The sequence below is a fragment of the Danio rerio genome, chromosome 11, assembly GCF_049306965.1.
Source record: "Danio rerio strain Tuebingen ecotype United States chromosome 11, GRCz12tu, whole genome shotgun sequence".
In the NCBI taxonomy this organism is placed as follows: Eukaryota; Metazoa; Chordata; class Actinopteri; order Cypriniformes; family Danionidae; genus Danio; species Danio rerio.
The window spans coordinates 37,332,254-37,356,372 of NC_133186.1; the positions used below are offsets into that span (position 1 = coordinate 37,332,254).

General features: G+C 33.3%; 1 protein-coding gene across 1 annotated transcript in view; it reads left to right on the forward strand.

Annotated features, from left to right (window-relative positions):
• Positions 1–24,119, forward strand: part of gnai2a (guanine nucleotide binding protein (G protein), alpha inhibiting activity polypeptide 2a) — a 123,086-nt gene that overhangs the window by 96,958 nt on the left and 2,009 nt on the right. Inside the window, exons 4-8 of the mRNA NM_001001818.2 lie at positions 3,671–3,831; positions 12,793–12,921; positions 17,806–17,935; positions 18,474–18,627; positions 21,976–22,193. Coding sequence (NP_001001818.1) covers positions 3,671–3,831; positions 12,793–12,921; positions 17,806–17,935; positions 18,474–18,627; positions 21,976–22,166 — 765 coding nt within the window. The 3' untranslated portion in view covers positions 22,167–22,193. The remainder of the gene's footprint in view (positions 1–3,670; positions 3,832–12,792; positions 12,922–17,805; positions 17,936–18,473; positions 18,628–21,975; positions 22,194–24,119) is intronic.

Here is a 24,119-nt window from a genome sequence, read left to right on the forward strand (position 1 = left end):
AGGCTTAAAACATCAATGTGTCATATGCAGTAACGTGCTCTCACAAAAGCACTTTTAGAAACCAAACATTTGTCATTTTTACTTTGTAAATTTCTATAATTTAATACATTTTTTTAAAATGACAATAATAAAATATTGTTTATTTCTAAGTCTTGAAGATTTTCTTATGATTTATCTGTCACTACTTGTGTATGCTAATAAATAAATACTAATGAATTATAATTCCTAAAATTATATTATAGTTCCTAAAAATTTGGGTCACGGGTTGATAAATATTTAAAAATGTGGGTCCCATGGCCAATCCAGTTGAGAACCCCTGGCCTTGAGTATATTGTTGAATTCTTGAAACTTTTCGAAGCATTTTCCCAAAATATGTCAAATTAAGATTCGTCACCCAAAATCAATCTATTTGCTGAAACACAGAGAAAGTTGTGGCCAAATCACGCCTCAAAATCACCCTTAAAATGGATAAAAACACCCCTAACAGCACACAAGGGTTAAGAATTCATCGCGCCCTCTAGAAGAGCAGGGTCGAGCGTGTTGAATGTCTCCGAGCCCGTCATTTCTGCTCACCGTTCCCATGTTTCGCCCCCCAGGCATGACTTCCTGTGACCCAGTTCAGCCCCGCGGTGGGATGGTTTTGGCTTCACGCTTCATTCCTGCAATATGCGCTCTGGGTGGAGAAACATATATTTAGGTAGACGGTTATTTTTGTAGAAACGTGTGGGAGACGGACGGACAGATGCTTTAAATGGATCGAGACTGTTGAGTCTGAGATGTGATGGTAAAATCAGGAGGAGAGATACAGTCAGGAAACGAGTTCTGTTTTTTCTCTCTCTCTCGGGGGACGCATAGCTCCTGCTTGTGTACTGCACTTTTGACCTGCTTGGCAAATAAATCTCTGGATCATCAAGAAACTTCACATACCAAAAGCACACATATGCACGTGCACACACAGCAAGATGATGAAGACTCTCCCTCCTCACAAAATGCCACCACGCAGCCAGTCTGTCTTCATGATTATAGATGCCTAGGAAATGCAAATAGTAGCCGGTAATGCTTTTTGTCAGAGTAGTTGATCATTTTATTGCTTTTATTGGAAATTGGGAAGAATTGTCACTTTTATGTAAAAAAAGGTAAATAATAGTTAAAGGCTAATGCTAAAAGCAATTAAAAAGCTACAGTAGTAGTTTATAAATAAACTAGACGTAAATGAGTACGCCCCAAATAAATATTTGTATTCATTTCTCAGTGAATATAGGTAATGTATTTTGATGCATGGGAACATGTTTTGTTAAACAGTTTGATTCATTACATAATAGTTTGGTCACTGAACAGATAATAATACATTTAAAGTCAAACAATTTATTGTAAAAACTAAATTTTTACAAGTATTGTAGTTTTTTTTATTAATTTTTTGTCAACTTTATTTTTATTTCAAAGTTATTATTAAAATGATTATCATTTATGGAGTCAATCTAGGGCCACATATACTTGCAAAATAAAAGAAAGTTTTGCTCAAAAAAAAAAGAACTGCAAAGGGAAAATTAAGTTTTGAGAAATATAAATTACATTTGCAAACATAAAAGGAACTGCAAATAAAAATCAAGCAGTGCAAAAAATAAAAATAAAAACTTGAATATTTGCATATATTCAATCGTAAGTTTGCCATGCTGTTAAACTTTGCACTTCACGTTTCTGAATGTTTCACTTTGTGGTCCTGATTTGACAAGGGGGCGAAGTTAGGAGGGTACTTGGGTGTGAACTACTTTCAGGCTGTAAACTGCAAAGTGAAAACAGCATCGCAAACTTACAGTTGACTAAAAAGCTAATCGAAATGAGCATTGCAATTGACTGGATGGGTCAATTTTCACTTTTTGGAGATTTGCATTTATTTATTTTGGCTTAATACTTTATTTTTTCATTTGCAAAACTTTATTTTATTTTGAAAGTATATATGGCCCTAGATTGACTCCATAATTATTGTCCTAAAAATGTATTTAATATTTTCCTCTAAACTATACTTTTGGGCTACTAATATCTGGATCGTTATCATACATTATTTTGTAAGATTAGCTTCGGATTTTGCTTCAGTATTGACTAATCTAATGTATATGCACAAATATGATATTATGTTCTATAGAAAATTTTATTTGTGTGTACGTGAACTGTATGCTGTGTTATAATTCCTTTAATTTCATTAATGAAGCATGCAAAAATGTGTCATTAACATAATTTGCATAATGCAATAAGATGATTTAGGGAGTCTTTTGTGTTTTCAGTTTTTGATAAGATAATTCGGTAACACTTTAGAATAATGGTCCATTAGTTATTGTTAATGCATTTACTAACATTAAGTATGAATAGTCTTGTTCAGCATTTATTAACAAATTATTAAAAAGTTGTGCTTTTTGACATTAATCAATGCACTGCGAGTTAGCATGAACTAACACGATTTAACTTAAATAATGTAATGCATGTAATAAATGTTACTAATTGTCTGTTCATGTTAGTAAATACATTAACTAATGGACCATTCATTTAAAGTGTTACCAATCATTTTAATCCTTTGAATGCAAGAAAGTTTTCTTTATTTTTTAAAATTACAAATAATAATAAAAACACTGAGGCAATAAAAGTTGTTAAAATATGTTATTGACAACTCTAAAAGAAAAATGAAAATATATGTTATATTCTCTCCTTTAAAACCACCTAGAAAAACACCTTCAATTTTGACCATCAACATCTTCCATTTAATTTAAAAATTAATTAATTAATTAATTAATTAATTAATTAAGCAGTGATTAATGTGCAGTGAGTTCTGCTAAGTCACTTACCAGCTGCTTTGTGGTAATATGTTTAAAATGCAGATTTTTCACATTTATTAAATATGGTCAGGCTTAATAAACCTGCCTTGCATTCCTGATTCTTTTCCATATAGTGCATAATAAAAAAGCTACTTTCTGTTTATCAGTGTGTTATTATTATTCAGTCCATCTGTTCATCGGTTTGTTTAATGCATAGCTGCTTTTCTTATTGCACAGCAATGCATAAACACCTTGTTTTGATGTGGTGTTTTGATGCTGGTTGTATGCATTCCACCATATGAGAGTTGACACTACGAAAGCGATTCAATTAAATCTATTTTAGAACATTGACGTTTTTCAGACCCTATTTCCACCAGTATTTTTTATTTTTTTTTTATATTGTGATGCACTTCCTAGAGAAATGGAATATTAAATGAGAAAACAGTAGGCGTGGCTTGTTTTTTACTGCAAGCTGATTGGATGTAGTAAAGTAGGCATTTTATTCAGAAAGATGGGGTGAAGTGCACCAGGAGAGCTAACAGACACCACCTCCTCACCATTTCAGTTTTTTTTTTTTGTCAACTGACCATTGAAGGGGCGTGGTTAAATATGATAGCCACTCCCAACCCCCAGACAAACCTAATCTACGAATTTAACTGCAAACTAACAGGAAGTTCATTTTCAGATTTCAATTAAAGATTACAAGGGCAATTTTCTTTTCTTGTAATAACATGCCCAGATGAATTGTTCACCACAAAACTAGCAATGTGAGCTAACAAAATCATATGCTTAGTTTGATTTCATGTGCACTTTAATGTGCATTATTTTTTAAGTGTATTTCTGTTTACTTGCTTGTCTTCTAGGATGATGCCCGTCAGTTGTTTGCCCTGTCTGGGACAGCAGAAGAGCAGGGTATCCTTCCAGACGAGCTGGCCAATGTCATCTGCAGACTGTGGGCTGATAGAGGAGTACAGAACTGCTTCACCCGTGCCAGAGAATACCAACTCAACGACTCCGCTGCATAGTAAGTTCTTCCAAAATACCGACCAATTAGAGATGAGCCAATAAACATTATTATATCGAATCGCGATGAAAAATTTGTCAATAACAGTTATAAGCTCTGGACTTTTTACTCTATATTGATCTAAGAGCCAATCACACAGCAGAAGTGTGCATCACTTGCAATCTAAAAGTGTGTTAATAATAGAGGTGCACCGAATTTTTTTCCAAAGAAAATTTCAGCCGAATACGTTATGCCATTTAATGGACGCTCTAATTTTTGTGGCTTTAGTCATTGTTGAGGTACCCTTAAATCTGAAAGCGTTAATAAACTTGTATTAAAATGGATATCGTCATTGTTCAATATGGAAAATATTTATTGAGATTACTTTTTTGCCATATCTCCCAGCCATACGACCAATCAGTTTTTATGATAGGCCCATATCATAACCTTTAACATTCCGGCTATCAGACGATAAGCTTTCATTTACAGATGGAACAGGGTGGGTAGTTCTGATGATTATATTAACGTAAACATTCAAAGGTTTTATGTAGAAACAAAAACTGCTCCACTATAAATACCAACCAATATAAAGGTGATTCTACACATGCAGGCGTATTTATTGTCCAAAGTCATTATTTCTTTTTAGCTTTTTAAAAACAGTTATATTTTAAGTTATTTCCATAATTTTTTTTCAGCCATTGTCATTTATCAGGCTGTAACAATATTTTTTTCTGCAAAGAAGGTCATTTTTTAGCTGACAATCACAATTTCTTTTTGTCCAAATTAGTCCAGTAGTTATTTTCCTTCGTGTATTGATGTGTAATCAAACAATAAATTATGAAAATCAAAACTGAGTTTTTGGTTAAACGTTAAAACTAATACCACATGAAAGTAACAGAATTTATCACTGATCACACAGAGGGTTGTTTAATTCTCTTTAAATCATAATTTATTATCAGTGCCATGTTCTCTTAGCAATTATTCTAGCATGTAGGATTATTTGGCGAAATAGTCTAAAATTTACTAACATAACAGAGCTAACAAATAAAAATCTAAAGCAGAGATGCCCAAAGTAGGGCCCGTAGGACAAAGTTGGCCCATTGTAACCTATGATTAGGCCCACCATCCCATCTGAGAAGAGATTGAGAATGATGGGGAGGGTTGGGGCGAATGCATTTAAAAGAGAATGTCAATTCTACCTTGAAGTAACCTTTTTCTTTTTGTTTTATTGCTAAGCTTAAAAAAACATGTTTCAATTAAATGTTATAAATGAATCAGATTTTTTAAAAATGAAAATAATGTCTCAACGGATAGACTATGCAGATGACATCGGTGGGCAAATCAAGGCAAAAACTTGTGTAACTCTGTTCTGTCATAAATGAGAGAGATTTAGTTTTTACTGTAAGTTCCTTGTAAAATTATGTTGTATTAGTTCATATAAAGCAGGAGCTCTCATTATCTACTTTAAAAAGTCCAAAAATGAATTTTTATTAAGGTCAAATGTCCGGAACAATTGATATTAAATAACTTGTTTTTAATAAACATCCATAACATGCATCACAAGTCAACACTATTTATTTTTATTTTAATAAAATGGCATTTGCGTTTAAACACATTAAATACAATGTAAATGTGGCAAACCACTAATATATATGGATTGAATACCCTTGTGATCAGGATCCGAACCGTAGTCCGGACTTGGAGAAGCTCTAATATAAAGTAATGTCTAGTTATTTTAGAATAATATTTAACAAATTCGGAAATTACCCATGGCAAGTATATTTACCTTTGGCAAAGTTTGGTTTTTGGCTTTTCATAAGAACAAATTAAGGCAACCCTGAAATTTTTTTCCCATGAAAAGTGAACGAAGGAAGTGATGTGTTTGATAATCACTGAAATATTAAAGTGTTTTTTAACAAAAGACAGAAAAAATTGTTTCTTTTAATAAGTATTATTTTCCCCCTTAAATTTTTCTAATGCAAAATGCATGTCTATTTATTGAACCACCCACAAGCATCTCTCTAAATGAACAAAATCTGAAACCTACCCGGTAGCACCTTTTTAAATTCAGAAGGGATAAAAAGACAGATTAAAATGTGCGATGAGAGCGGGCTGGATCAGATCGATGCGTCAAAGCGAGCAGAAACTCTTAACAGTTAACGGTCCGTTGAGAAACCAATTGCTATTAAATGGAGGGTTGGCCTAGGTCAGGATTTCCATGAATTTTCCCAAGCTGAATACACTAGGAATCAATCAGGGGCAGGCGGAGCGTTCCCTCACGGGGGATCACGGTCGATTTGGCCTTGAATTAGGGAATGAGTGATGATGTAATTTGTTGGTGGGAAAAGGGGATGTGGAGGGATATAGGGAGCGCTAATCTTAGTTTTCATAATATTTAGTTGTGCTTGCTAGGTTCTGCAGATGTAAATGGAGACTGTTTACAGCCTCTGCGTATGAGTGGGTGGAGAGAAGTGTGGTTTTTACAGAAGCAGCCACTCCTTCCCCACCCTCTGAACACACACTAAAACGTCTACATCAGAAAAGAATAGCAAAACATCCTTGTAGAGAGATGCAGTCTATTATTTTTAGCACATGAGAGATACAGGCAACTTATTTTCCCCATCAGTACTATATATATATATATATATATAATATAGTTAAAACTGTGATGTTTGTTGATTCATTAAATATGTATATAAATATATGGATGTGAAAAAGAAATTAAGAGAACTTTCTCGATTTCTTGGCTAGATTTTAGAGCTGAACAATAAATCGTTTTAGCATCGATATCGCAATTTGGGCAAGTACCATCAGAGGATTAGATTTATTTTTTAAAGATATTATTAAATATTATATTGATATAAAAATAGTTTTACAGTGATGACCATGTTATTTTATGTTTGATTGTTCAATTTTTGTATTTGAATACTGTTAGACTGCCCAGAAAACCCATAAAGCACAGTTTGTTTCAATTTTATTTTTGCTCTGTCATATTTATGTGCGGCAACACTTTATTTTGATGGTCCCTATTGCACATTTTGTTGACTAAAAGTTGCACTGCAACTGCATGCCAGTTACTTTTCAATTGAGTATTAGTAGACTGTCTGATTAATATCTGATGATGCTGCTCCTTCAACAGACATTAACCTGACTATAAGAAATTTTGCAAGTACATGTCAACTTACACTAACCATAACCCCAACCCTAACAGTCTACTTATAATCTAATGAGAATTATTTGGCATGTAGATGCATTTTAACCTAAATTCCACAATGCCTCATAGGGACCATCAAAATAAAATTGTACCATATATGCTTGTAATTTATTGTATTTTATGCTGAGTTCTGCATAGAAAAAGACTTGATTCTAGCTCAATTTTATTCTTATTGTAATATATGTCACAGAAAAACAAAACAACACAATGTCAGACTTTTCCAATATCATGCCGCCCTACTAGATTTATTAGATATGAGCATATTAGTATGTTTTCTGTTCTTGTGCTTTAAAAGGCTTATTCACCAAATGATGATTTGTGATCTCTTCTGAATTATTGGATGCAAATGTTTTATGCTAAAGGACTATTTTCTATTTTAAATTAGAAAGAAATGTAATATGTAGTTTAAAGAATAAAGCAAAAATCATTTCAGGGAATAACTCAGAAGTGATATCTTAATTTTCCCTATATAAATATCATCAAAAGCGGTAGTAAAGATGTTAGTAGTGTTTTAAGTAATATGCTTTATATTTAAATAAAATCAAGATAATTATATAACACCCCCCCCCCCCCCCCCCCCCAAAAAAAAAAACAAACAAAACAAAACAGTATTTAATTTAAGTCACTGACATGAAATACTTAAAAAGTTTTCTTGCTTTAAATATCACTTGGGAAATCCTTTTTCAAAGGTCTGTATTATTATTATTATTATTATTATTATTATTATTATTATTAGCTATTAGCCTCCTTCAAAAAAAATTATTCAATTGGCTACAGTACAAATCACTGTTGTCCAATGATGTTTTTTACTACGTATGCAGCATCACTTGCCTAATTAACACTGATACAAGTATCTTACAAAATAACTAGTAAAATAAGATGTATCAGTTTGTGATTTATCGTGATTGAAATCCTCACAAAAGTGTTTGCATGGGTTTAGGGTGGTCTTTTGTAAAAAACTATTGAAGGATTTTTATGCAAACCTGATTCAGTAATCCTTCACATCTTCATTGCACTCGTCTGTTAATCCAGAAAATCAATGTACGCTGTAGCATTACGTTTGTACTGCAACTGAGGGGCTTAGAATTGGAACATATTTTTGGCTCATTTTCATGAGATCTTCCCATCCTCTAAACCACAGCCAGACATAAAGCACAGCTCCTGTTCCAGGGAAAAACAAGACAAACATCCAGTGCATCCAAGAAAAGATCTTTGTCTGTCTGTCTGCACAGATCCTGTCACAAAAACCAAAGAGTACTGCTATACACACCGTTCAGAACAAGCAATACTAGAGCTGAAATCAGTGAACAGTGTGTACATTTAGATGCTTTATTTTTCATATTTCTTCTGAACAGCCACTGTACTAAGCTCTAGCTGTGGCATATTGTTCTTATTACAGATCAGCTGCAGAATTAAACTGTACTCTTGGCTCTAATAAACTCTAGCTCTGTTTATCTGAGACATGACTTTAATTCCCCAAACCTTAAATGATAGCAGGTGGTCATTAATCTCTCTCTCTCTCTCTATCTTGAATTCAGAGCTTTATTGGCATGACTGTGAATAATGCACAATGTTGCTAAAGCCATAACAATAAACAAAGTTCAAAAAATACATGTAGATAAAAGAAATTAACAAATACATACAGTTGAAGTCAGAATTATTAGTCCATCCCTTCTTTTTTTTTTTAAATATTTCCTAAATTATTTTAACAGAACAAGAAAATTTTCACAGTATGTCTGATCATATTTTTCTCTTTTGGATAGTCTTATTTGTTTTATTTCAGCTAGAGTAAAAGTAAAGGTCCCACTTTATATTAAGTGTCCTTAACTACTATGAAAAAAAAATTATTGAAAAAAAATATTTTTAAATTATATATTTAAAAATAATTAATTATTTTTATATATAAATTATATATTTAAAATATTTAAATATTTAAAATAAATAATTATTAAAATTATAAAAAAATATATATTTTTGCATGAAAAAAAATAAATACAATGTATTTACTGTGTTTCTAATGTATTTGAGAACACTTGTAGTGCTTTTTAGTTGGGATAGAGGTTGGGTTATGAACAGGTTTGGTGGTATTGGTAGGTTTAAGGGGAGGTTGAGGTGTAAGGGATGGTCAGCAGTGTATTTACAAATGTAACTACAAAAGTTAATTACAGGTGTAATTACATACATGTTTTTAATCAAGCATAAGTACACTGTAAATACATGTATTTACACAATAAGTACATTGTAAAAGACTATTAATTCTTGTTTAAGTACATATTAATTAATACTTAATATAAAGTGAGACCCAAGTAAATAATGAGAGCTTTAGTAAGGGGTAGGAAGACATTTGGACAGGCTTGCCAAAGCATAGACATTTAGATAGGTTTAAAATATGTAAAATATTAATATCATCAGATTAATAAAAATATATGCAGATTAATTAATAATATACAGTTATTTAAATAAATGACAGAAATAAATATGAATAAAAATAATATCTTTAATAACGATTTAATTGAATTTAATAATTTAAATAAAGCTTAAAATCAGCATTTCCTATGTTGTGAATGGTGTATTGTTGTTGTAATAACAATAAAAATATTAAAAATAAATAAATTAAATGCAGTACACATTCTATAAAACAATAAAATAATTAAGTTTTAATAATAGTTTCTCTCGTGAACATAATTTATTTTAAATGAGGCAAATTAATTTTAGTTAATTGTTTAGTAAACATTTCTTATGTTGTGAATGGTTTATTGTTGTTTTAATAATAACAATATTAATATTAAAAATGAAATAATTATATGCAGTACACATACTATAAAACAATAAAATGATGATAATTTTATTTATAGTTTCTCTCTCGCACGTGCATAACTCAATGATTTAAATAAGGCAAAATAATTTAGTTTAGTAAGAACTTAAGTTGTGAATGGTGTGTTGTTATAATAATAACAATAATAACCTTTAAGGAAATACAGTACGCATAATATAAAATAATAAAATAATAATTTTAACAATAGTTTCTCTCGTGCTCATAATTTAATGATTTTAATAAGGGTGAATTAATGTAATTTAGTAAGCATTGCTTATGTTGTGAATGATGTATTGTTGTATTAATAACAATAATAATATTGAAAAAAGGAAATAAATACAGTACATGTAATATAAAATATTGAAATAGTTATAATTTTAATAATAGTTTCTCCTTCACGCGCATGCGCTCTCTTTTATAGATGTAATTTCCGTTGGTATTAAATCTGTTAGGAAGAAAATACTTGTCTGTTCGAATTTTATTATCGATAAAAATGAATTGGCTATAAATCAATAAAAACAAGGTTTAGATAAAGGAATTAACGTTATGTTTTTAAGTTTAGTCAAATCCAGAATATTTGATTTGGTATTTATGTTTAATATTTAATGTTCCCGATTGTTATTTTTTAAGTTTCATGTGTGATTGTATCACTTTTGAAATGAAATGGTGTTAAAATTGAGGCTTTGTTCTCTGGGGTTCTTGAAAGTTTCTTTTTTTTCTTCTCAACTTATGTAGGCATGTTAAAAGGGTAATAACACTTTGTTGGTTGTTTTTGTGTATTATTAAAAGGTAAATGTTAAATTAATTTAAGGTGTTTAATGCAAACAATTGTAATACAGTTTTCAATTCTCTCTCTTTTCTCTCGCTCACAATTAAATTCTGTTCAGTTCATTTTATTGGCATTGAAAATAATAATAAAAGTAATAACAATAGTGATTATAATACTAATAATATAAAAAAACAGAAAGAAATATAAACAGAATACCTACAATAAAACAACTAAATACATGCATGCACAGTATTTGCTTAGTTTGTGGCATTTATAAATATAATAAACTACTTAAGAGGCAGTGGGCACTTCACCAAGTAGAATTCTTAATTTATCATTGTTATTGAGTGACTTGAATCTGCTCTATCCCTTATCTCTTTCCAAACAGTCTGTACAGCACAAATTACTGCACCATAAAGGCATAAATCAGAGCAAAAGTAGTGTGGAAGTGTAAAGCTTAATGAGTCTTCAAGAAAACACTCTTGCAAATCTCAAAACTAAACATTTAGTGCTAGGTAAGGGCTACAAAGGCAGCTCTAAGCCATGCTTTGTGAAGAGGGATTATCGGCACATTTCAATTTGATTTAGGCTGTGCTTGATTGTTTTAGGCTTGTGAATTGCAGCATCTGCTGGGATTCAGGCAATACTGAGACCGCTTTCAGGAAGGATAAATGTTAAACAACCTGGTAGAAACTACATTATGCAGCGTTGTAGCCTTATTCTCTTGTGGTGCAGTGTTGAAAATGTGGACTCTTGGCTTGTTATGAAATTGGACAGTTAGTAGTCTGAGTCGTAGTACAGCATTAGGTGGAGCAATAACATTCAGTGCTGCTGGCAGGAGTTCTTGCCTACGCAGCTCATCCAAGCTGCACTTCTGCCAGCGTTTGATTGGCAACTGAATGAAGATCTGCATCGTCACTGTCACAAGGCGGTTCGTCTGTTGCTCTGTTTGGAAATTTGATTAGACGATTGCACATGCTGTGTTTTGCATAAGAACATCGTTTATAAGGCTTTTTTCACGCCAACACTGCCGACACAGTTGAGTCACAGAAGTGTACTGTACTTTGGATCGTACAGTATTTGTCTAAATTGTTGCTTGTGCCATAATTTTGTTTACATCTTGTAATTGAATGTTCAATATGAGGGTCAGGACTTATTTTTTTTAGGCGTGCTGAAATTTTAAAAGGAAAATTTTGTTAATGTAAATTATGCTTATATATTTCAAAATATGTGTCTGTGAGTTCAAATATTAAATAACAATTATTTCTAAATATTAAGAAGGAAGTTTATTTTAAAAGTTTAAATAAACACCTTTTCTACCATGAGTAGAAAGCAACATTAAAGTTCGTTAAACTTGTTCTGTTTTTATTTTATTTATATTTGTTCTTTTTTATTATTTATATTCGTTCGATTTTTATCAATTATTTTAGATTTGTTGTTTTTATTTATTTATTTAATTTATATTCGTTCTGTTTTTATTTAATTATATTTGTTCTGTTTTTATTTAATTTATGTTTGTTCTGTTCTTATTTCATTTATATTTATTCTGTTTTTATTTCATTTATATTTGTTCTGTTTTAATTTTATTTATGTTTGTTCTGGTTTTATTTTATTTACATTTGTTCTGTTTTATTTATTTATTTATATTTGTTCTGGTTTTATTTTATTTACATTTGTTCTGTTTTATTTATTTATTTATATTTGTTCTGGTTTTATTTTATTTATATTTGTTCTGTTTTTATTATTTATATTTGTTCTGTTTTTATTATTTATATTTGTTCTGTTTTCATTATATTTATTTTTGTTCTGTTTTTGTTTATATATTTGTTTAGTTTTTATTTTATTTATATTCATTCTGTTTTTGTTAATAATCATTTTGTTTTTATTTATTTATTTAATTTATTTATATTTGTTCTTTTTTTATTTATTTGTTCTGTTTTTATTTTATTTAGATTTGTTAATGTTTCAAGCATTGTCTTTTGTCCTTTCATATTTTAAAGACATTTTGGATTTTGACGTTTCAATTTAATATTTAACATACTGAACGTGTGTGTGCATAGTTATTTATATTAATTATAAAAATATAATAAATAAAATGATTATATTAAGCACAGTGGCTATAACAGATCCCAAACAGTCATTTTTAAAGCTAATGTTTTGTACCATCCTCTTTGTGTTTTGCAGCTATCTGAATGACATGGAGAGGATAGCCAAAGCCGATTACATCCCAACCCAGCAGGATGTCCTGAGGACCAGAGTGAAAACCACTGGCATCGTAGAGACACATTTCACCTTCAAAGATCTGCACTTCAAGTGAGAAAGCCCCTGTCCTTATTTCACTGATTTGAACTGAGATTTTATTATTTGCACCCTCTAGTAGCTGTTTTTAACATGCATGTTCACACACATTTACACTTCAAACATCTCATCTGCCCAATCTAACAGCCATTTTCCACCAACACCCTCGTTAACTCTCAGTGGAATGAATGAATTAATTCCATGCCATCCACATGTTTCTGGCTTTAGGTTTTGGGAGTAATTTATCTCAAACCTGTGTTTCTGTTTGCTCAGTTTATGGGATGCATCAAGCCTGGAATGATTCTCTTTGAATGTGTCTGCTTTAATCTACAGAAGAAATGTCAGGCCAACCTTTCGAAAGATCAAACATGAGCCAGCTGTCCAATAAGCTCTATTACTTTATTTAATGTCTCGTAAATCATATTATGTACCGTGTGTGTAGAAAGGGAAATGCCACATAAGAGGAACATGATTGCAGAAATTCCTAGAAATGCCAGTGACGTCTTTTCCAGGTCTGTGCTGTTATAGTGTTTGACAGGCAGAAATGAATGACTCCAGCCATAGACAGGAAGTTTCATCTCCTCCATCCTCCCTCCCCATCTCATCCATCCTGCTTTCAAGCCCTCCATTACCATAGAAACAAAGCGCAGACTCAAATGTCAACAAATGCCAGTGACACACATGAATGTCCACACCTAAAGAAGAGAAAGGGGTGTTTCGCTAAGAACGCTGACTCTGCAAATGCAGTTTTCCCCATAAATTTCCAACCAGGAAACGCTGGAAAAATATGGTTTGTGGAAAGCTAGATGTGACCTGAAATCATTGTTTACTTGCTCTTAGGTTATTTCTAATTAGTTTGACTTTTTCCTTTCTTAAGGCTCATTCACAGCAAGAATGAGAACTATAGAGGTAACTATATTAGCATCCACACCAATGTACAAAAACTGTTTTATTATTGCAGTGTGTGCATTATGTAAATGATGTGAAGTGTGCACTGCAGATTTGTCATTCGCCACTTTAAGTGATGGGGATTGCTGAAGCAGGATGGATTTACAAAAACAGAGTAAAACATATAAAAAACAGAAAATATGTATTTATTTATTTATTTATTTATTTGTGTTTCGGTTTCCAATATATGTTATTAGCTTTATGTATTTTTTTAATTATTCCTTTTATTTTAAATGATAATATCCTTAGAAAGCTTACCCTTTAGAGATCTAAGACTACTTTGGTGGTTATTTTTTTCCAGTAATAATGGCTAATAATTAGGGATGCACTGAAGTTAAAATATTATGCCAAAACAAAAGAAAAAAAAATAAAATAAATTTATGCACTTGCTCAAATTAAATTAAATAAAATTTATTCATTCTGTTTTTATTTATTTATTTATATTTGTTCTGTTTTTATTTTATTTATATTTGTTCTGTTTTTGTTTGTTTTCAGTTATTTGTTTATTTATTTTATATTCATTCTGTTTTTATTTATTATTTATATTTGTTCTGTTTTTATTTTATTTACATTTGTTCTGTTTTTGTTTATTTATGTTTATGTTTTCGTTTATTTATATTTGCCTGAAAACCAAAGACAAAGTTACTTTTTAAATTTAACTTATTATTTAATTTATATTGATTCAGAAAAATAGTGCTATTGAAAACAGAAGAAACAAGTATACCACATAGAAATGGCCTGTTGGACATTATTTGAGCAGACTTAGCTTTTCTGTTGAGCTTTTGTAATACATGCATAGATAATAGAGCTGTAAACCTACACTGGTCTCACGGTTAAGTTCGGTTATAATTATCATGCCATTGATTTGGTTCAGTTTGATATCTCAGTGCATCACGGTGCATTGACGATGCTTTCCATACACAGTTTGATAGTTTACTTCACAGCACCACAATTCTTTTATAAAAATTTATAAATATATTTACATTTCTATATTATTTGTAATACAATTTTGTCCTTTAATACAGTCAGATATATGAAATGTACCTTTAAAAACTCAAGGACATGCACAGAACAATATGAGCATTTATAGCAAATAAACAAATGTAAATATCCCGCTCACTTTCTGAGCCTTGTCGAGGGAGTTCTTACACCCTTATGATTGGTCACGTGCTCAACAGAAAGGGCTGCGATTGACTCTCATGCACTGGCCCGTTTACCGATGAGTGACACTGATAAATGGCAGCGGCAATCAGAGCTGACCATGATGGACGCAGTGGAGAAATCCTACTCTGCTTACATGGTCATGTCTGACTTTAAGTATCGCTGTAACAGCCAAGAAGAGAGGAAACGTCCCACCAGCAGGTGAAAGGGCCACAGTAAATGATTTTTCTATAACAGTGAAACAGGGCTTCTGCTGTAAGTGTTTTAATTACTCGGGCTCACCTCCCTCACCATAGTAAGCTACCGCAATATAGTGCATGTGAGACAGGCCTCAAAATAAACTTTTTTCTTGGTAGCACTGGTGCTCCCAACTTCAAAAATTTAGAAGCACCAGAAAAAAATTTAGGATTACCCCCCAAAAATGAATGCGGACCACTGCTAAGTGTATATTAACGGATTATTAGTATTTAAAAACAAAATGAATCAGGACTAGCAAAAACCAGAAATGACTAACTAACTAATCCTGAGATGACTTACTGATGTTTGCGCAATAATTCCTAAATTAATGTCTACTTATTATAAAAGAATTATATTTAATTAAAATATTAATGATTATGATGATGACAATAATAACAATGAATTACATTTCTCATTATCATGCTGCCTTAAATGTGCTTGATTGTAAGTTATCTGCTGTAAAATATATGCATTTCAATTTAAACATTACTTTACAACATTATATTTCTGCTACAAAACATAAACAAAAGATTAAAATAAATCATTCGATTCAATGCTGAAAGCTGCAAAGCAGTCATCAGTAAGTAGATAGAAAAATTATATGCATCTCAAGAAGGAACGAATAAATAAAGGAATGAAAAATCTCACTTCTACCACTCTTTGAATGTTTTGGTTTTAGTTTGTGCCGATTTACATTTTTCTGTGTTTGTGAAAAAAGCAGGCGGGTAAAAGCCTGCCCAAGCAGGGCGGAGCAAGATTCTCGCAGTGACCACCGCAGTTTCAGTTTAAACTTAGTAAAGGCGAGCTTCTTTACTGATAACGTATACAGTGTTAGATTTTACATTTATTGGCCAGTTGCGCTGAACACGCATTGAATGCAACGCATGGAGATTCAGGCTATTATAGAGCTGATCCACTCCGTGTCCTTCAGCACTCTATCCGAAAACACTCGATCTCGACTGGTGGGTCAACATTCGTCACATGATCTCTTTCATCGGCACCATAATTTGTAACTTTAGGTGGGTTTGCAAACCTGTGAACTTTTCATTGCGTCTTCCACAAACTTCAGCCGTTTGCATTTCCCGTGGTCACAAAAGCTCCCTGTCATCTTACAGCTCAAAGACTTGAGGGATTGACAGCTAATACAACCCAAAATAGTGGCGTTGAACACCTATTTATTTATTTATTTTTAGAAAAAATTATAACCGGTTGCACTACAACCATTACATGCAGTCGCATAAATGCTCCCAAAATATATTATGAGGTCACATAAATTTAATTTCTGGCCCATATGCGAATTAAAATGGATGCAATTTCGAGCCCTGTGAGATAAGTGAAGTCAGTACATAATAACCGGTTATGATCTATAACTGAACCCATACCGAATTGTCTGCATCACGGTGCACAGAAGAAACAATACATTTTGACACCCCTAATAGATAAGTTTATGCGTAGATGAATGACATGTTCATAGAGCAGAATATTGGGCTATATTAAAGTTCGCACCCCTGCTCTGGAGGCCTATAACTGGAGGGAGAGTGAAACCAGCGTGCTGAACACTGCTGTTCATGGCCTTTATTTTTCATCTTATATTTTAGGCTGTTTTTCTCTAATGGCTGAAAACCTAAAATGGCATTTTCTGCCAAATATTCAGTGTGTCTCTATTAACAATCCTTTGTTCTGCATGTCAGGCCAGTAGTCGCTTTAGTAGTAGTCAGCCATTGTTGTTTTAATTGTCAAATACTTGCACATGCCTATAGATCAATGGTTTAAAACTCGATTTCTGGAGGGCCACAGCTCTGCACAGTTTAGCTCCAACTCACACCAGTTTAATAGTCTCTAGTAGTGTTGATTTGTTGGATCAGCTTTGTTTGATTATGGTTATAAGGTTTTACACAGAAAAAACACTAACAGTTTTCCAAAACATGCACATTTTAATGCCATTGTTATTTGTTGCTAACTAACCAGATTGTAGCTTAGTTGTCTAAACATTCCCTAAGATGGTATTTTATATTAGGTTGAAGGTCCCACTTTATATTAAGTGTCCTTAACTACTATGTAGTTGCATCAAAAAAATAAATACAATGTACTTACTGTGTTCATAATGTATTTGAGAACACTTGTGGTGGTCTTGAGTTGGGATAGGGGTTGGGTTATGCACAGGTTTGGTGGTATGGGTAGGTTTAAGGGGGGGTTAAGGTGTAGGGAATGGTCAGCAGTGTATTTACAAATGTAATTACAGACGTTAGTTACCAATGTAATTACATACAGGTATTAAATCAAGCATAAGTACACAATAAATACATGTATTTACACAATAAGTACATTGTAACAAACTATTAGTTTCTGTGTAAGTACATATTAATTAAGGACACTTAATATAAAGTGTGACCAGGTTGAATTATTTTTCCTATTATATCAAATTAAAGATAAAAAATGTTCTCTTATTTGGGGTATTTCAAGGTGTAATTGATATTTTCAGTTGTACTTGATACACCTATAGGTGTGTCCGTTATAATGCTGAACATTTACACGTTTACTGTCTTTCTATAGGATGTTTGATGTCGGCGGTCAGCGTTCAGAGAGAAAGAAGTGGATCCACTGTTTTGAAGGAGTGACGGCCATTATCTTCTGTGTGGCCATGAGTGCATATGACTTGGTACTGGCTGAGGATGAGGAAATGGTGAGAGACTCTTATAGCCCGTCTCTACTGAGTGGTACGGTATGGTTTGGTGCGCTTTTATGACCATTTCCACTGTCAAAAGGTACCAAAAAGTGAATTGTACTGTATCCCAACCAGCTCAAACAAACCTTGTTGTCATCTTGATAAGCAGCCACAAAGCTGAGTAGATGAACAGAATCTGCTGTGTGTCCTGTTATGTTTATGAGGCCATCTGAAGTGCAAGAGATTTCACTTTTAAGAAGTGCTTCTCATAAGATATGTGAACTTCAAGCGAGAATGACGTCCTCTGCAACTTTCTGTTGTACTTCACGCCTACCAAAACTGTACCATTAATACCAATTGGCAGTGGAGACACACGTCTGGTAAAAGTGACTCTTACCAAACCGCACCATACCACACCTTATGTGTACCACTCAGTTTAGCTCATAATTCTGTTTAAATATATTTTATAAAGCTGATTTTTTGACATCATTACTCCGGTCTTCAGTGTCACATAATCCTTCAGAAATTATTCTAATATCTCTTCATTTCATTACAGAATCGAATGCACGAGAGCATGAAGCTCTTCGACAGCATCTGCAACAACAAGTGGTTCACAGAGACCTCCATCATCCTCTTCCTCAACAAGAAGGATCTGTTTGAGCAAAAAATCACACGCAGCTCCTTGATCATCTGCTTTCCCGAGTATCCAGGTACTATAAAACAGCCAGCTACCCAATAAACCAGCTAATTCAAGTGCGCAAATGCTTCAAGAGTGCTTTGAAGTGCTCCAGCTCAATAAATCTTTACCTGTGCATTAAAGACAAAAAGAAATCAATGTTGTCCTTTTTAGTGTCTAAATAATTGTACCTGGGGTTTTGTGCAGTTAAATCCATTATGGATAGTATTACGAATATTATAGTATTAGGATTATGAGTTGGATTTCGGGCCAACACAGTGGCTCAGTGGTTAGCACTGTCGCCTCACAGCAAGAAGGTCGCTGGTTTGAGTCCCGGCTGGGTCAGTTGGCATTTCTGTGTGGAGTTTGCATGTTGTCCCCGTGTTCGCGTGGGTTTCCTTTCCTCTGGGTGCTCCGGTTTCCCCCACAGTCCGAAGACATGCGATATACGCGAATTGATCGTAGTGTATGTGTGTGTATGAATGGGTTGCAGCTGGAAGGGCATCCACTGTGTAAAACATATGCTGGATAAGTTGGTGGTTAAGTTGGCGGTTCATTCTGCTGTGGCAACCCCTGATTAATAAAGGGACTAAGTCGAAAGAGAATGAATGAATAAGTTGGATTTTAAAAAATGCTAATTAATGTAGTTCATAAACCTAGGCCATCCAAGATGGTGAACATGATTTTTTAGTGCATTAAATAATAAATAACATTAAAACATATGGTATATAATAATTCTAAAAAAAAAAAAAGTATAAAGAAGTGAAACAGTTGAAATGAGACCCTGAAATCTGCTTTCTGAGATATATCCATCATAGGGGTTACAGTAAACAACACTAAAAAGGGCTGAACAATATATCACTTCCGCATTGATATCGCAATGTGAACATTGGCAATAGTCACATCGTAAATATTTGCAATGTTGAGTGTGGATTGTAATTGATCGTTTTGCAAGTGTTTTTTTAAGCCTGTGACTGTTTGAGGGTTTTAAAATCATATAGGCCTTAGTTGCTTGTTTTTTTTAATGTTTTATTTATTTGCACTCCTCTACAGAACCATCCCAATCAATCTAAAGTGGTAAATTCTTTCTAAATGGTGTAACACATCAAGTGCAATTGTATTCATATTGCAATATAAATTGCAGAATAGAATATATCGCAGTGTTAGATTTTTCCAATATCATGCAGCCCTGCTTAATATAATATTAATTACATTGCCTACTTTTCATAATCCATTCCAGTGCTGATGAGTGATGAAAGCTGTCTTTGATGTGTGCATATCTTAGATGCGATAAACAGACTAGACCCAACAAGTTTTTCCAACTAGTTTCAAGGGTTGATTTTATGACATCTAACACAGAACAACATCTTCCCTGATATCAATCAATGTCATTTTAACAGCCAAGTGAAGATCAGTTTTAAAATGCTGTTTTTGGATTTAGTTTTTCCATTTTTAAACTTTTAACACTCAATGTAACTGCTTGGTTGTCTCTTTGTCCATTAATTAAAAAAAAACAAAAACACTAAATTTACTTAGATTAGTGTAAGGCTGCACAATATATCATTTCAGCATCGATATCGCAATGTGTGATTCTGCAGTAGTCACATCAGGATCAGCAGTGTCAAGTTGGGATTATAGTTGATGAGCACCACAGTTCAGAACCTGTGATTTTTGGGGTCATTGCAAAGTTTAACCCTAAAATATATTGAAAATGTTTCGTTTGTGTGTGTTTTTATGTCCTATGACTGTGTAAGATTTAAGAAAACTTAATCAAAGCGGTTATAAAAGTATATCAACCTAAATAATTGTATTTAATTATTTATACAGTGAAGAGTCTCCAATAATGCAGTGTTATTTTAATTATTATTGTTATTATTCATTCATTCATTCATTTTCTTGTCTGTTTAGTCCCTTCATTAATCTGGGGTCGCCACAGCGGAATGAACCGCCAACTTATCCAGCACATTTTTACGCAGCGGATGCCCTTCCAGCCCCAAACCATCACTGGGAAACATCCGCAAACACTCATTCACACGCACTCATACACTACGGACAATTTAGCTTACCTTATTCACCTGTACCACATGTCCTTGGACTGTGGGGGAAACCGGAGCACCAGGAGGAAACCCACGCGAACGCAGGGAGAACATGCAAACTCCACACAGCGCCACTGCTTCGCCTATTATTATTATTATTAATATTATTATTATTATTATTATTATTATTATTGACTTTCTGTACCTTGATACTGTTAGATTCCACAGAAAACCATGAAATAATTTTGTATCTATTGAATTGGATTGCATTTTATGCAGATACTACTCTATCAAGTAAGCCTAATCTATATAAAATCAGGAATTTATTCCAAATAGTTATAAGTCATCTTGTGAAATTATATATTAATATCGCAGACCCCCGCGTAAGAAACAGGTGTGACTCTCGATATTTTGACAAATACACACCTACGTTACACAGAGCCCAACATGGAAGTTTGTGATTGGGTCAGCCCAATGTCAATAAAGAAAAGAACCAATGGGCTGCAGATTATGTCACATGCGCCACTCTGTCCGGAAAAGAAACATCTTACTTTCAGAGCGTCAATCACTTAGGCAGAAAAACATGACAGTCTGCTAAGTGTTTTATGGGCTGATCAGATCATAAGAAGATGATCAGCCCGGCCCAAAAAGTACGTTGGCCCAGCAGGAAACTGCCCGGTCTGCCCCTGGCCACAACAGAAAAAAAAAAAACTGCGTTAATTGCGTTCATTTTTTTTACGCTTTAATTATTTCAAATTAATCGCATACGTTAACGTGTTAAGTTTGACAACACTAATATATATATATATATATATATATATATATATATATATATATATATATATATATATATATATATATATATATATATATATATTCCACAAACTAAATATCGCAATGTCAGTTTTTGACCAATATCGTGCAGCCTTAAATTGAACAGAATTTAACAGGACAAAATGAAAGATTTTGTTATAAAAATTTCCAAAAACTGCTAGAACAGTGTTTTATACTCAATGTATTTACATCATCTCAAATATTTTGAAGAATGTTTGAAATCCAGAGAGCGAGTGAGACGGAGCATGTGCTGTTTCACCTTGCTAACGATGTCACACACCCTCGAATTTTAGTTTCGTTGTACAGAAAACAGGGAAACACCAAAAGCACTCAAACATGCCTTTGTTTGTTGTGAACACATGCCCTCTAGTGGTGAAAATCACATACTGTGCCTTTATCCAAATCAAAAATGAGTGGAAGTTAAAGGGTTGCAGCTCCCTGTCACTTATTTTCTTTTTTGATTCTGCTCTACAGTTTTGTCATTGTGCTTTGTGTTTCCTTTTCTCAACAAGGCGAAGACAACTACGAAGAGGCCTCCGAGTACATCCGCACCAAGTTTGAAGACCTGAACAAGAAGAAAGAAACCAAGGAGATTTACCCTCACTTCACCTGTGCCACGGACACCAAGAACGTGCAGTTTGTGTTTGACGCTGTGACCGACGTCATCATCAAAAACAACCTGAAGGACTGTGGGCTCTTCTAGACCACACGAGTGGGAAGATGAGATGAGGTAACTAGTGATGCTGAAATATGTTGCACGAATTGACCAATTTCAGTGTTGGAAGAGAGAAATAAATAAGCATGGATGAGTCACATTATAGTGTATATGTTTGTTGCCGTTTAAGTGGCGGATCACATCGAATGTGCTTTTACGTTTCTAAAAACGCAAGGTGCACCGCAATGCCTTTTTGTTTGCACTTTTTATGTTTCCAGCCAATGACTGAATCAGCTGTGTATTACGCACGAGTGTTGCTAATGATATTGGTATAATTTTATTATTTAATAATATTGTGATATTCAAGATTTGCAAACAGCCCCGAATAACTCAAAACAGTTAACACTAGTCTCTCCTCTATCATCAAAAGTCTCTGTAGTCGTCTTGATAACACAAACACTGCTGTCACCTCTATGGAAACCCCGCCTTTGCTTTCATTTGATTGGAGAATGAAAAAGACTCAACTGACACAATGTGTATTTTCCGCTCAGTGTTGACTGTTTTTCATCTGCAAGCACGCCACGGCTTGCAGGCGGCTAAAACGCGAGTCAGACTGCTGGATTTTAGCCCTGATTTTGACTCTACGACAGGTTTTGAGAAATGGCAGACAAATGCCTGAAATCACAGGCAAATTGGTGCTCGTTCAAGTTAGTGACAATCACATGGTATGAACTATCAAGGACGCGATATGAGAGGATCGCCGATTTATCGCAGACGCCTGTGAGACATTTGGCATGCTAAATATCTAGAGCTGTCTGCGATTCAATTCATGCTGTGTAAAAGGTGTTCTGATTTAAAATAACATCGGCGATCACCTACAGCCAATGAGAGAGCAGCATTCATTAGTATAGGTACCTTCAGGCCAGTGGGAGGCTGGGGGAGTATTTATAAGCGCTCATTTTCAGTTTATTTGAACCAAGAAATTGAGGGAAAACTAGTGGACATTTGACAGGAGCACTTTGTCTGTCAGACGTGTAATCTGAATAATATCATTATCAGTTGAAAAAGTAAAAAAAAGTTGAGAGATTGCTGATTCTTTTCAAAAGCTAGGTGAGCAACACAAGTTCCTAAAGCTAAAGCCTTTTTCCATTATGTAGTTAATAACGAAAGATATATCACATGACCTCATGTTGTTTCCATGTCACGTTTGTTTGGTTGTGAGATGTAGTTTGGACAAAGTAGTCTGTGATTCTTCCTATTTTAAAGTCATGCAGTGTGAACTCTCCTGTCGCTGATCCATCCTACAGTGTAAACACAGCACTGACAGACCGCTAAGATAGTCATGCAGTGTGAAAACATCCATGACATGACTACTTTGAAAATCATGCAGTCTGAACTTGGCATACGCAGCGCGCAAAACGCTTGTGGCCATTAGTAAATCATTTTAAAAGAGCGCCTCTCAATGCAAAAAGCATTCGGTGTGATCAGCCCCTAAGTTAAATTGTCATATCTGAAGCTTTAAAAATAATGCAATTATTTCTTACTTTTTTTCCTGTTTAATGTATGCAAAATGTTTAATTTCACTATTTATGTTACATGCAATTATTAGATCCTTTCCTGGACTACTTTGGCATGTGGTCATACATTCGTCATCGCCAGCTCCACAAAGCAATAGAAACATTTCAATCAATCATTCATTCATTCATTAATATATTTTTAAGTGCTTTTACAACTTTTAAATGCCATACAACAACTCCATTTTATTAATGACCTTCCTTTGATTTTGATTTTGAAATGATTTACCTTTAAAAATACATTAACTTTGTTTTTGTGATGGTTTAAATATTCTATTTTATTATTATGATTATTGTTATTATTATTTTTAAAAAAAAGCCTTTCTTGTCTTCAGTCATAAACAACAAAATCTAATGAAATGGAACATTTTATAATGGGTTCATATAAAAGTAAATCACTTTCTAAAGCCTATTAAATTATAGCTTT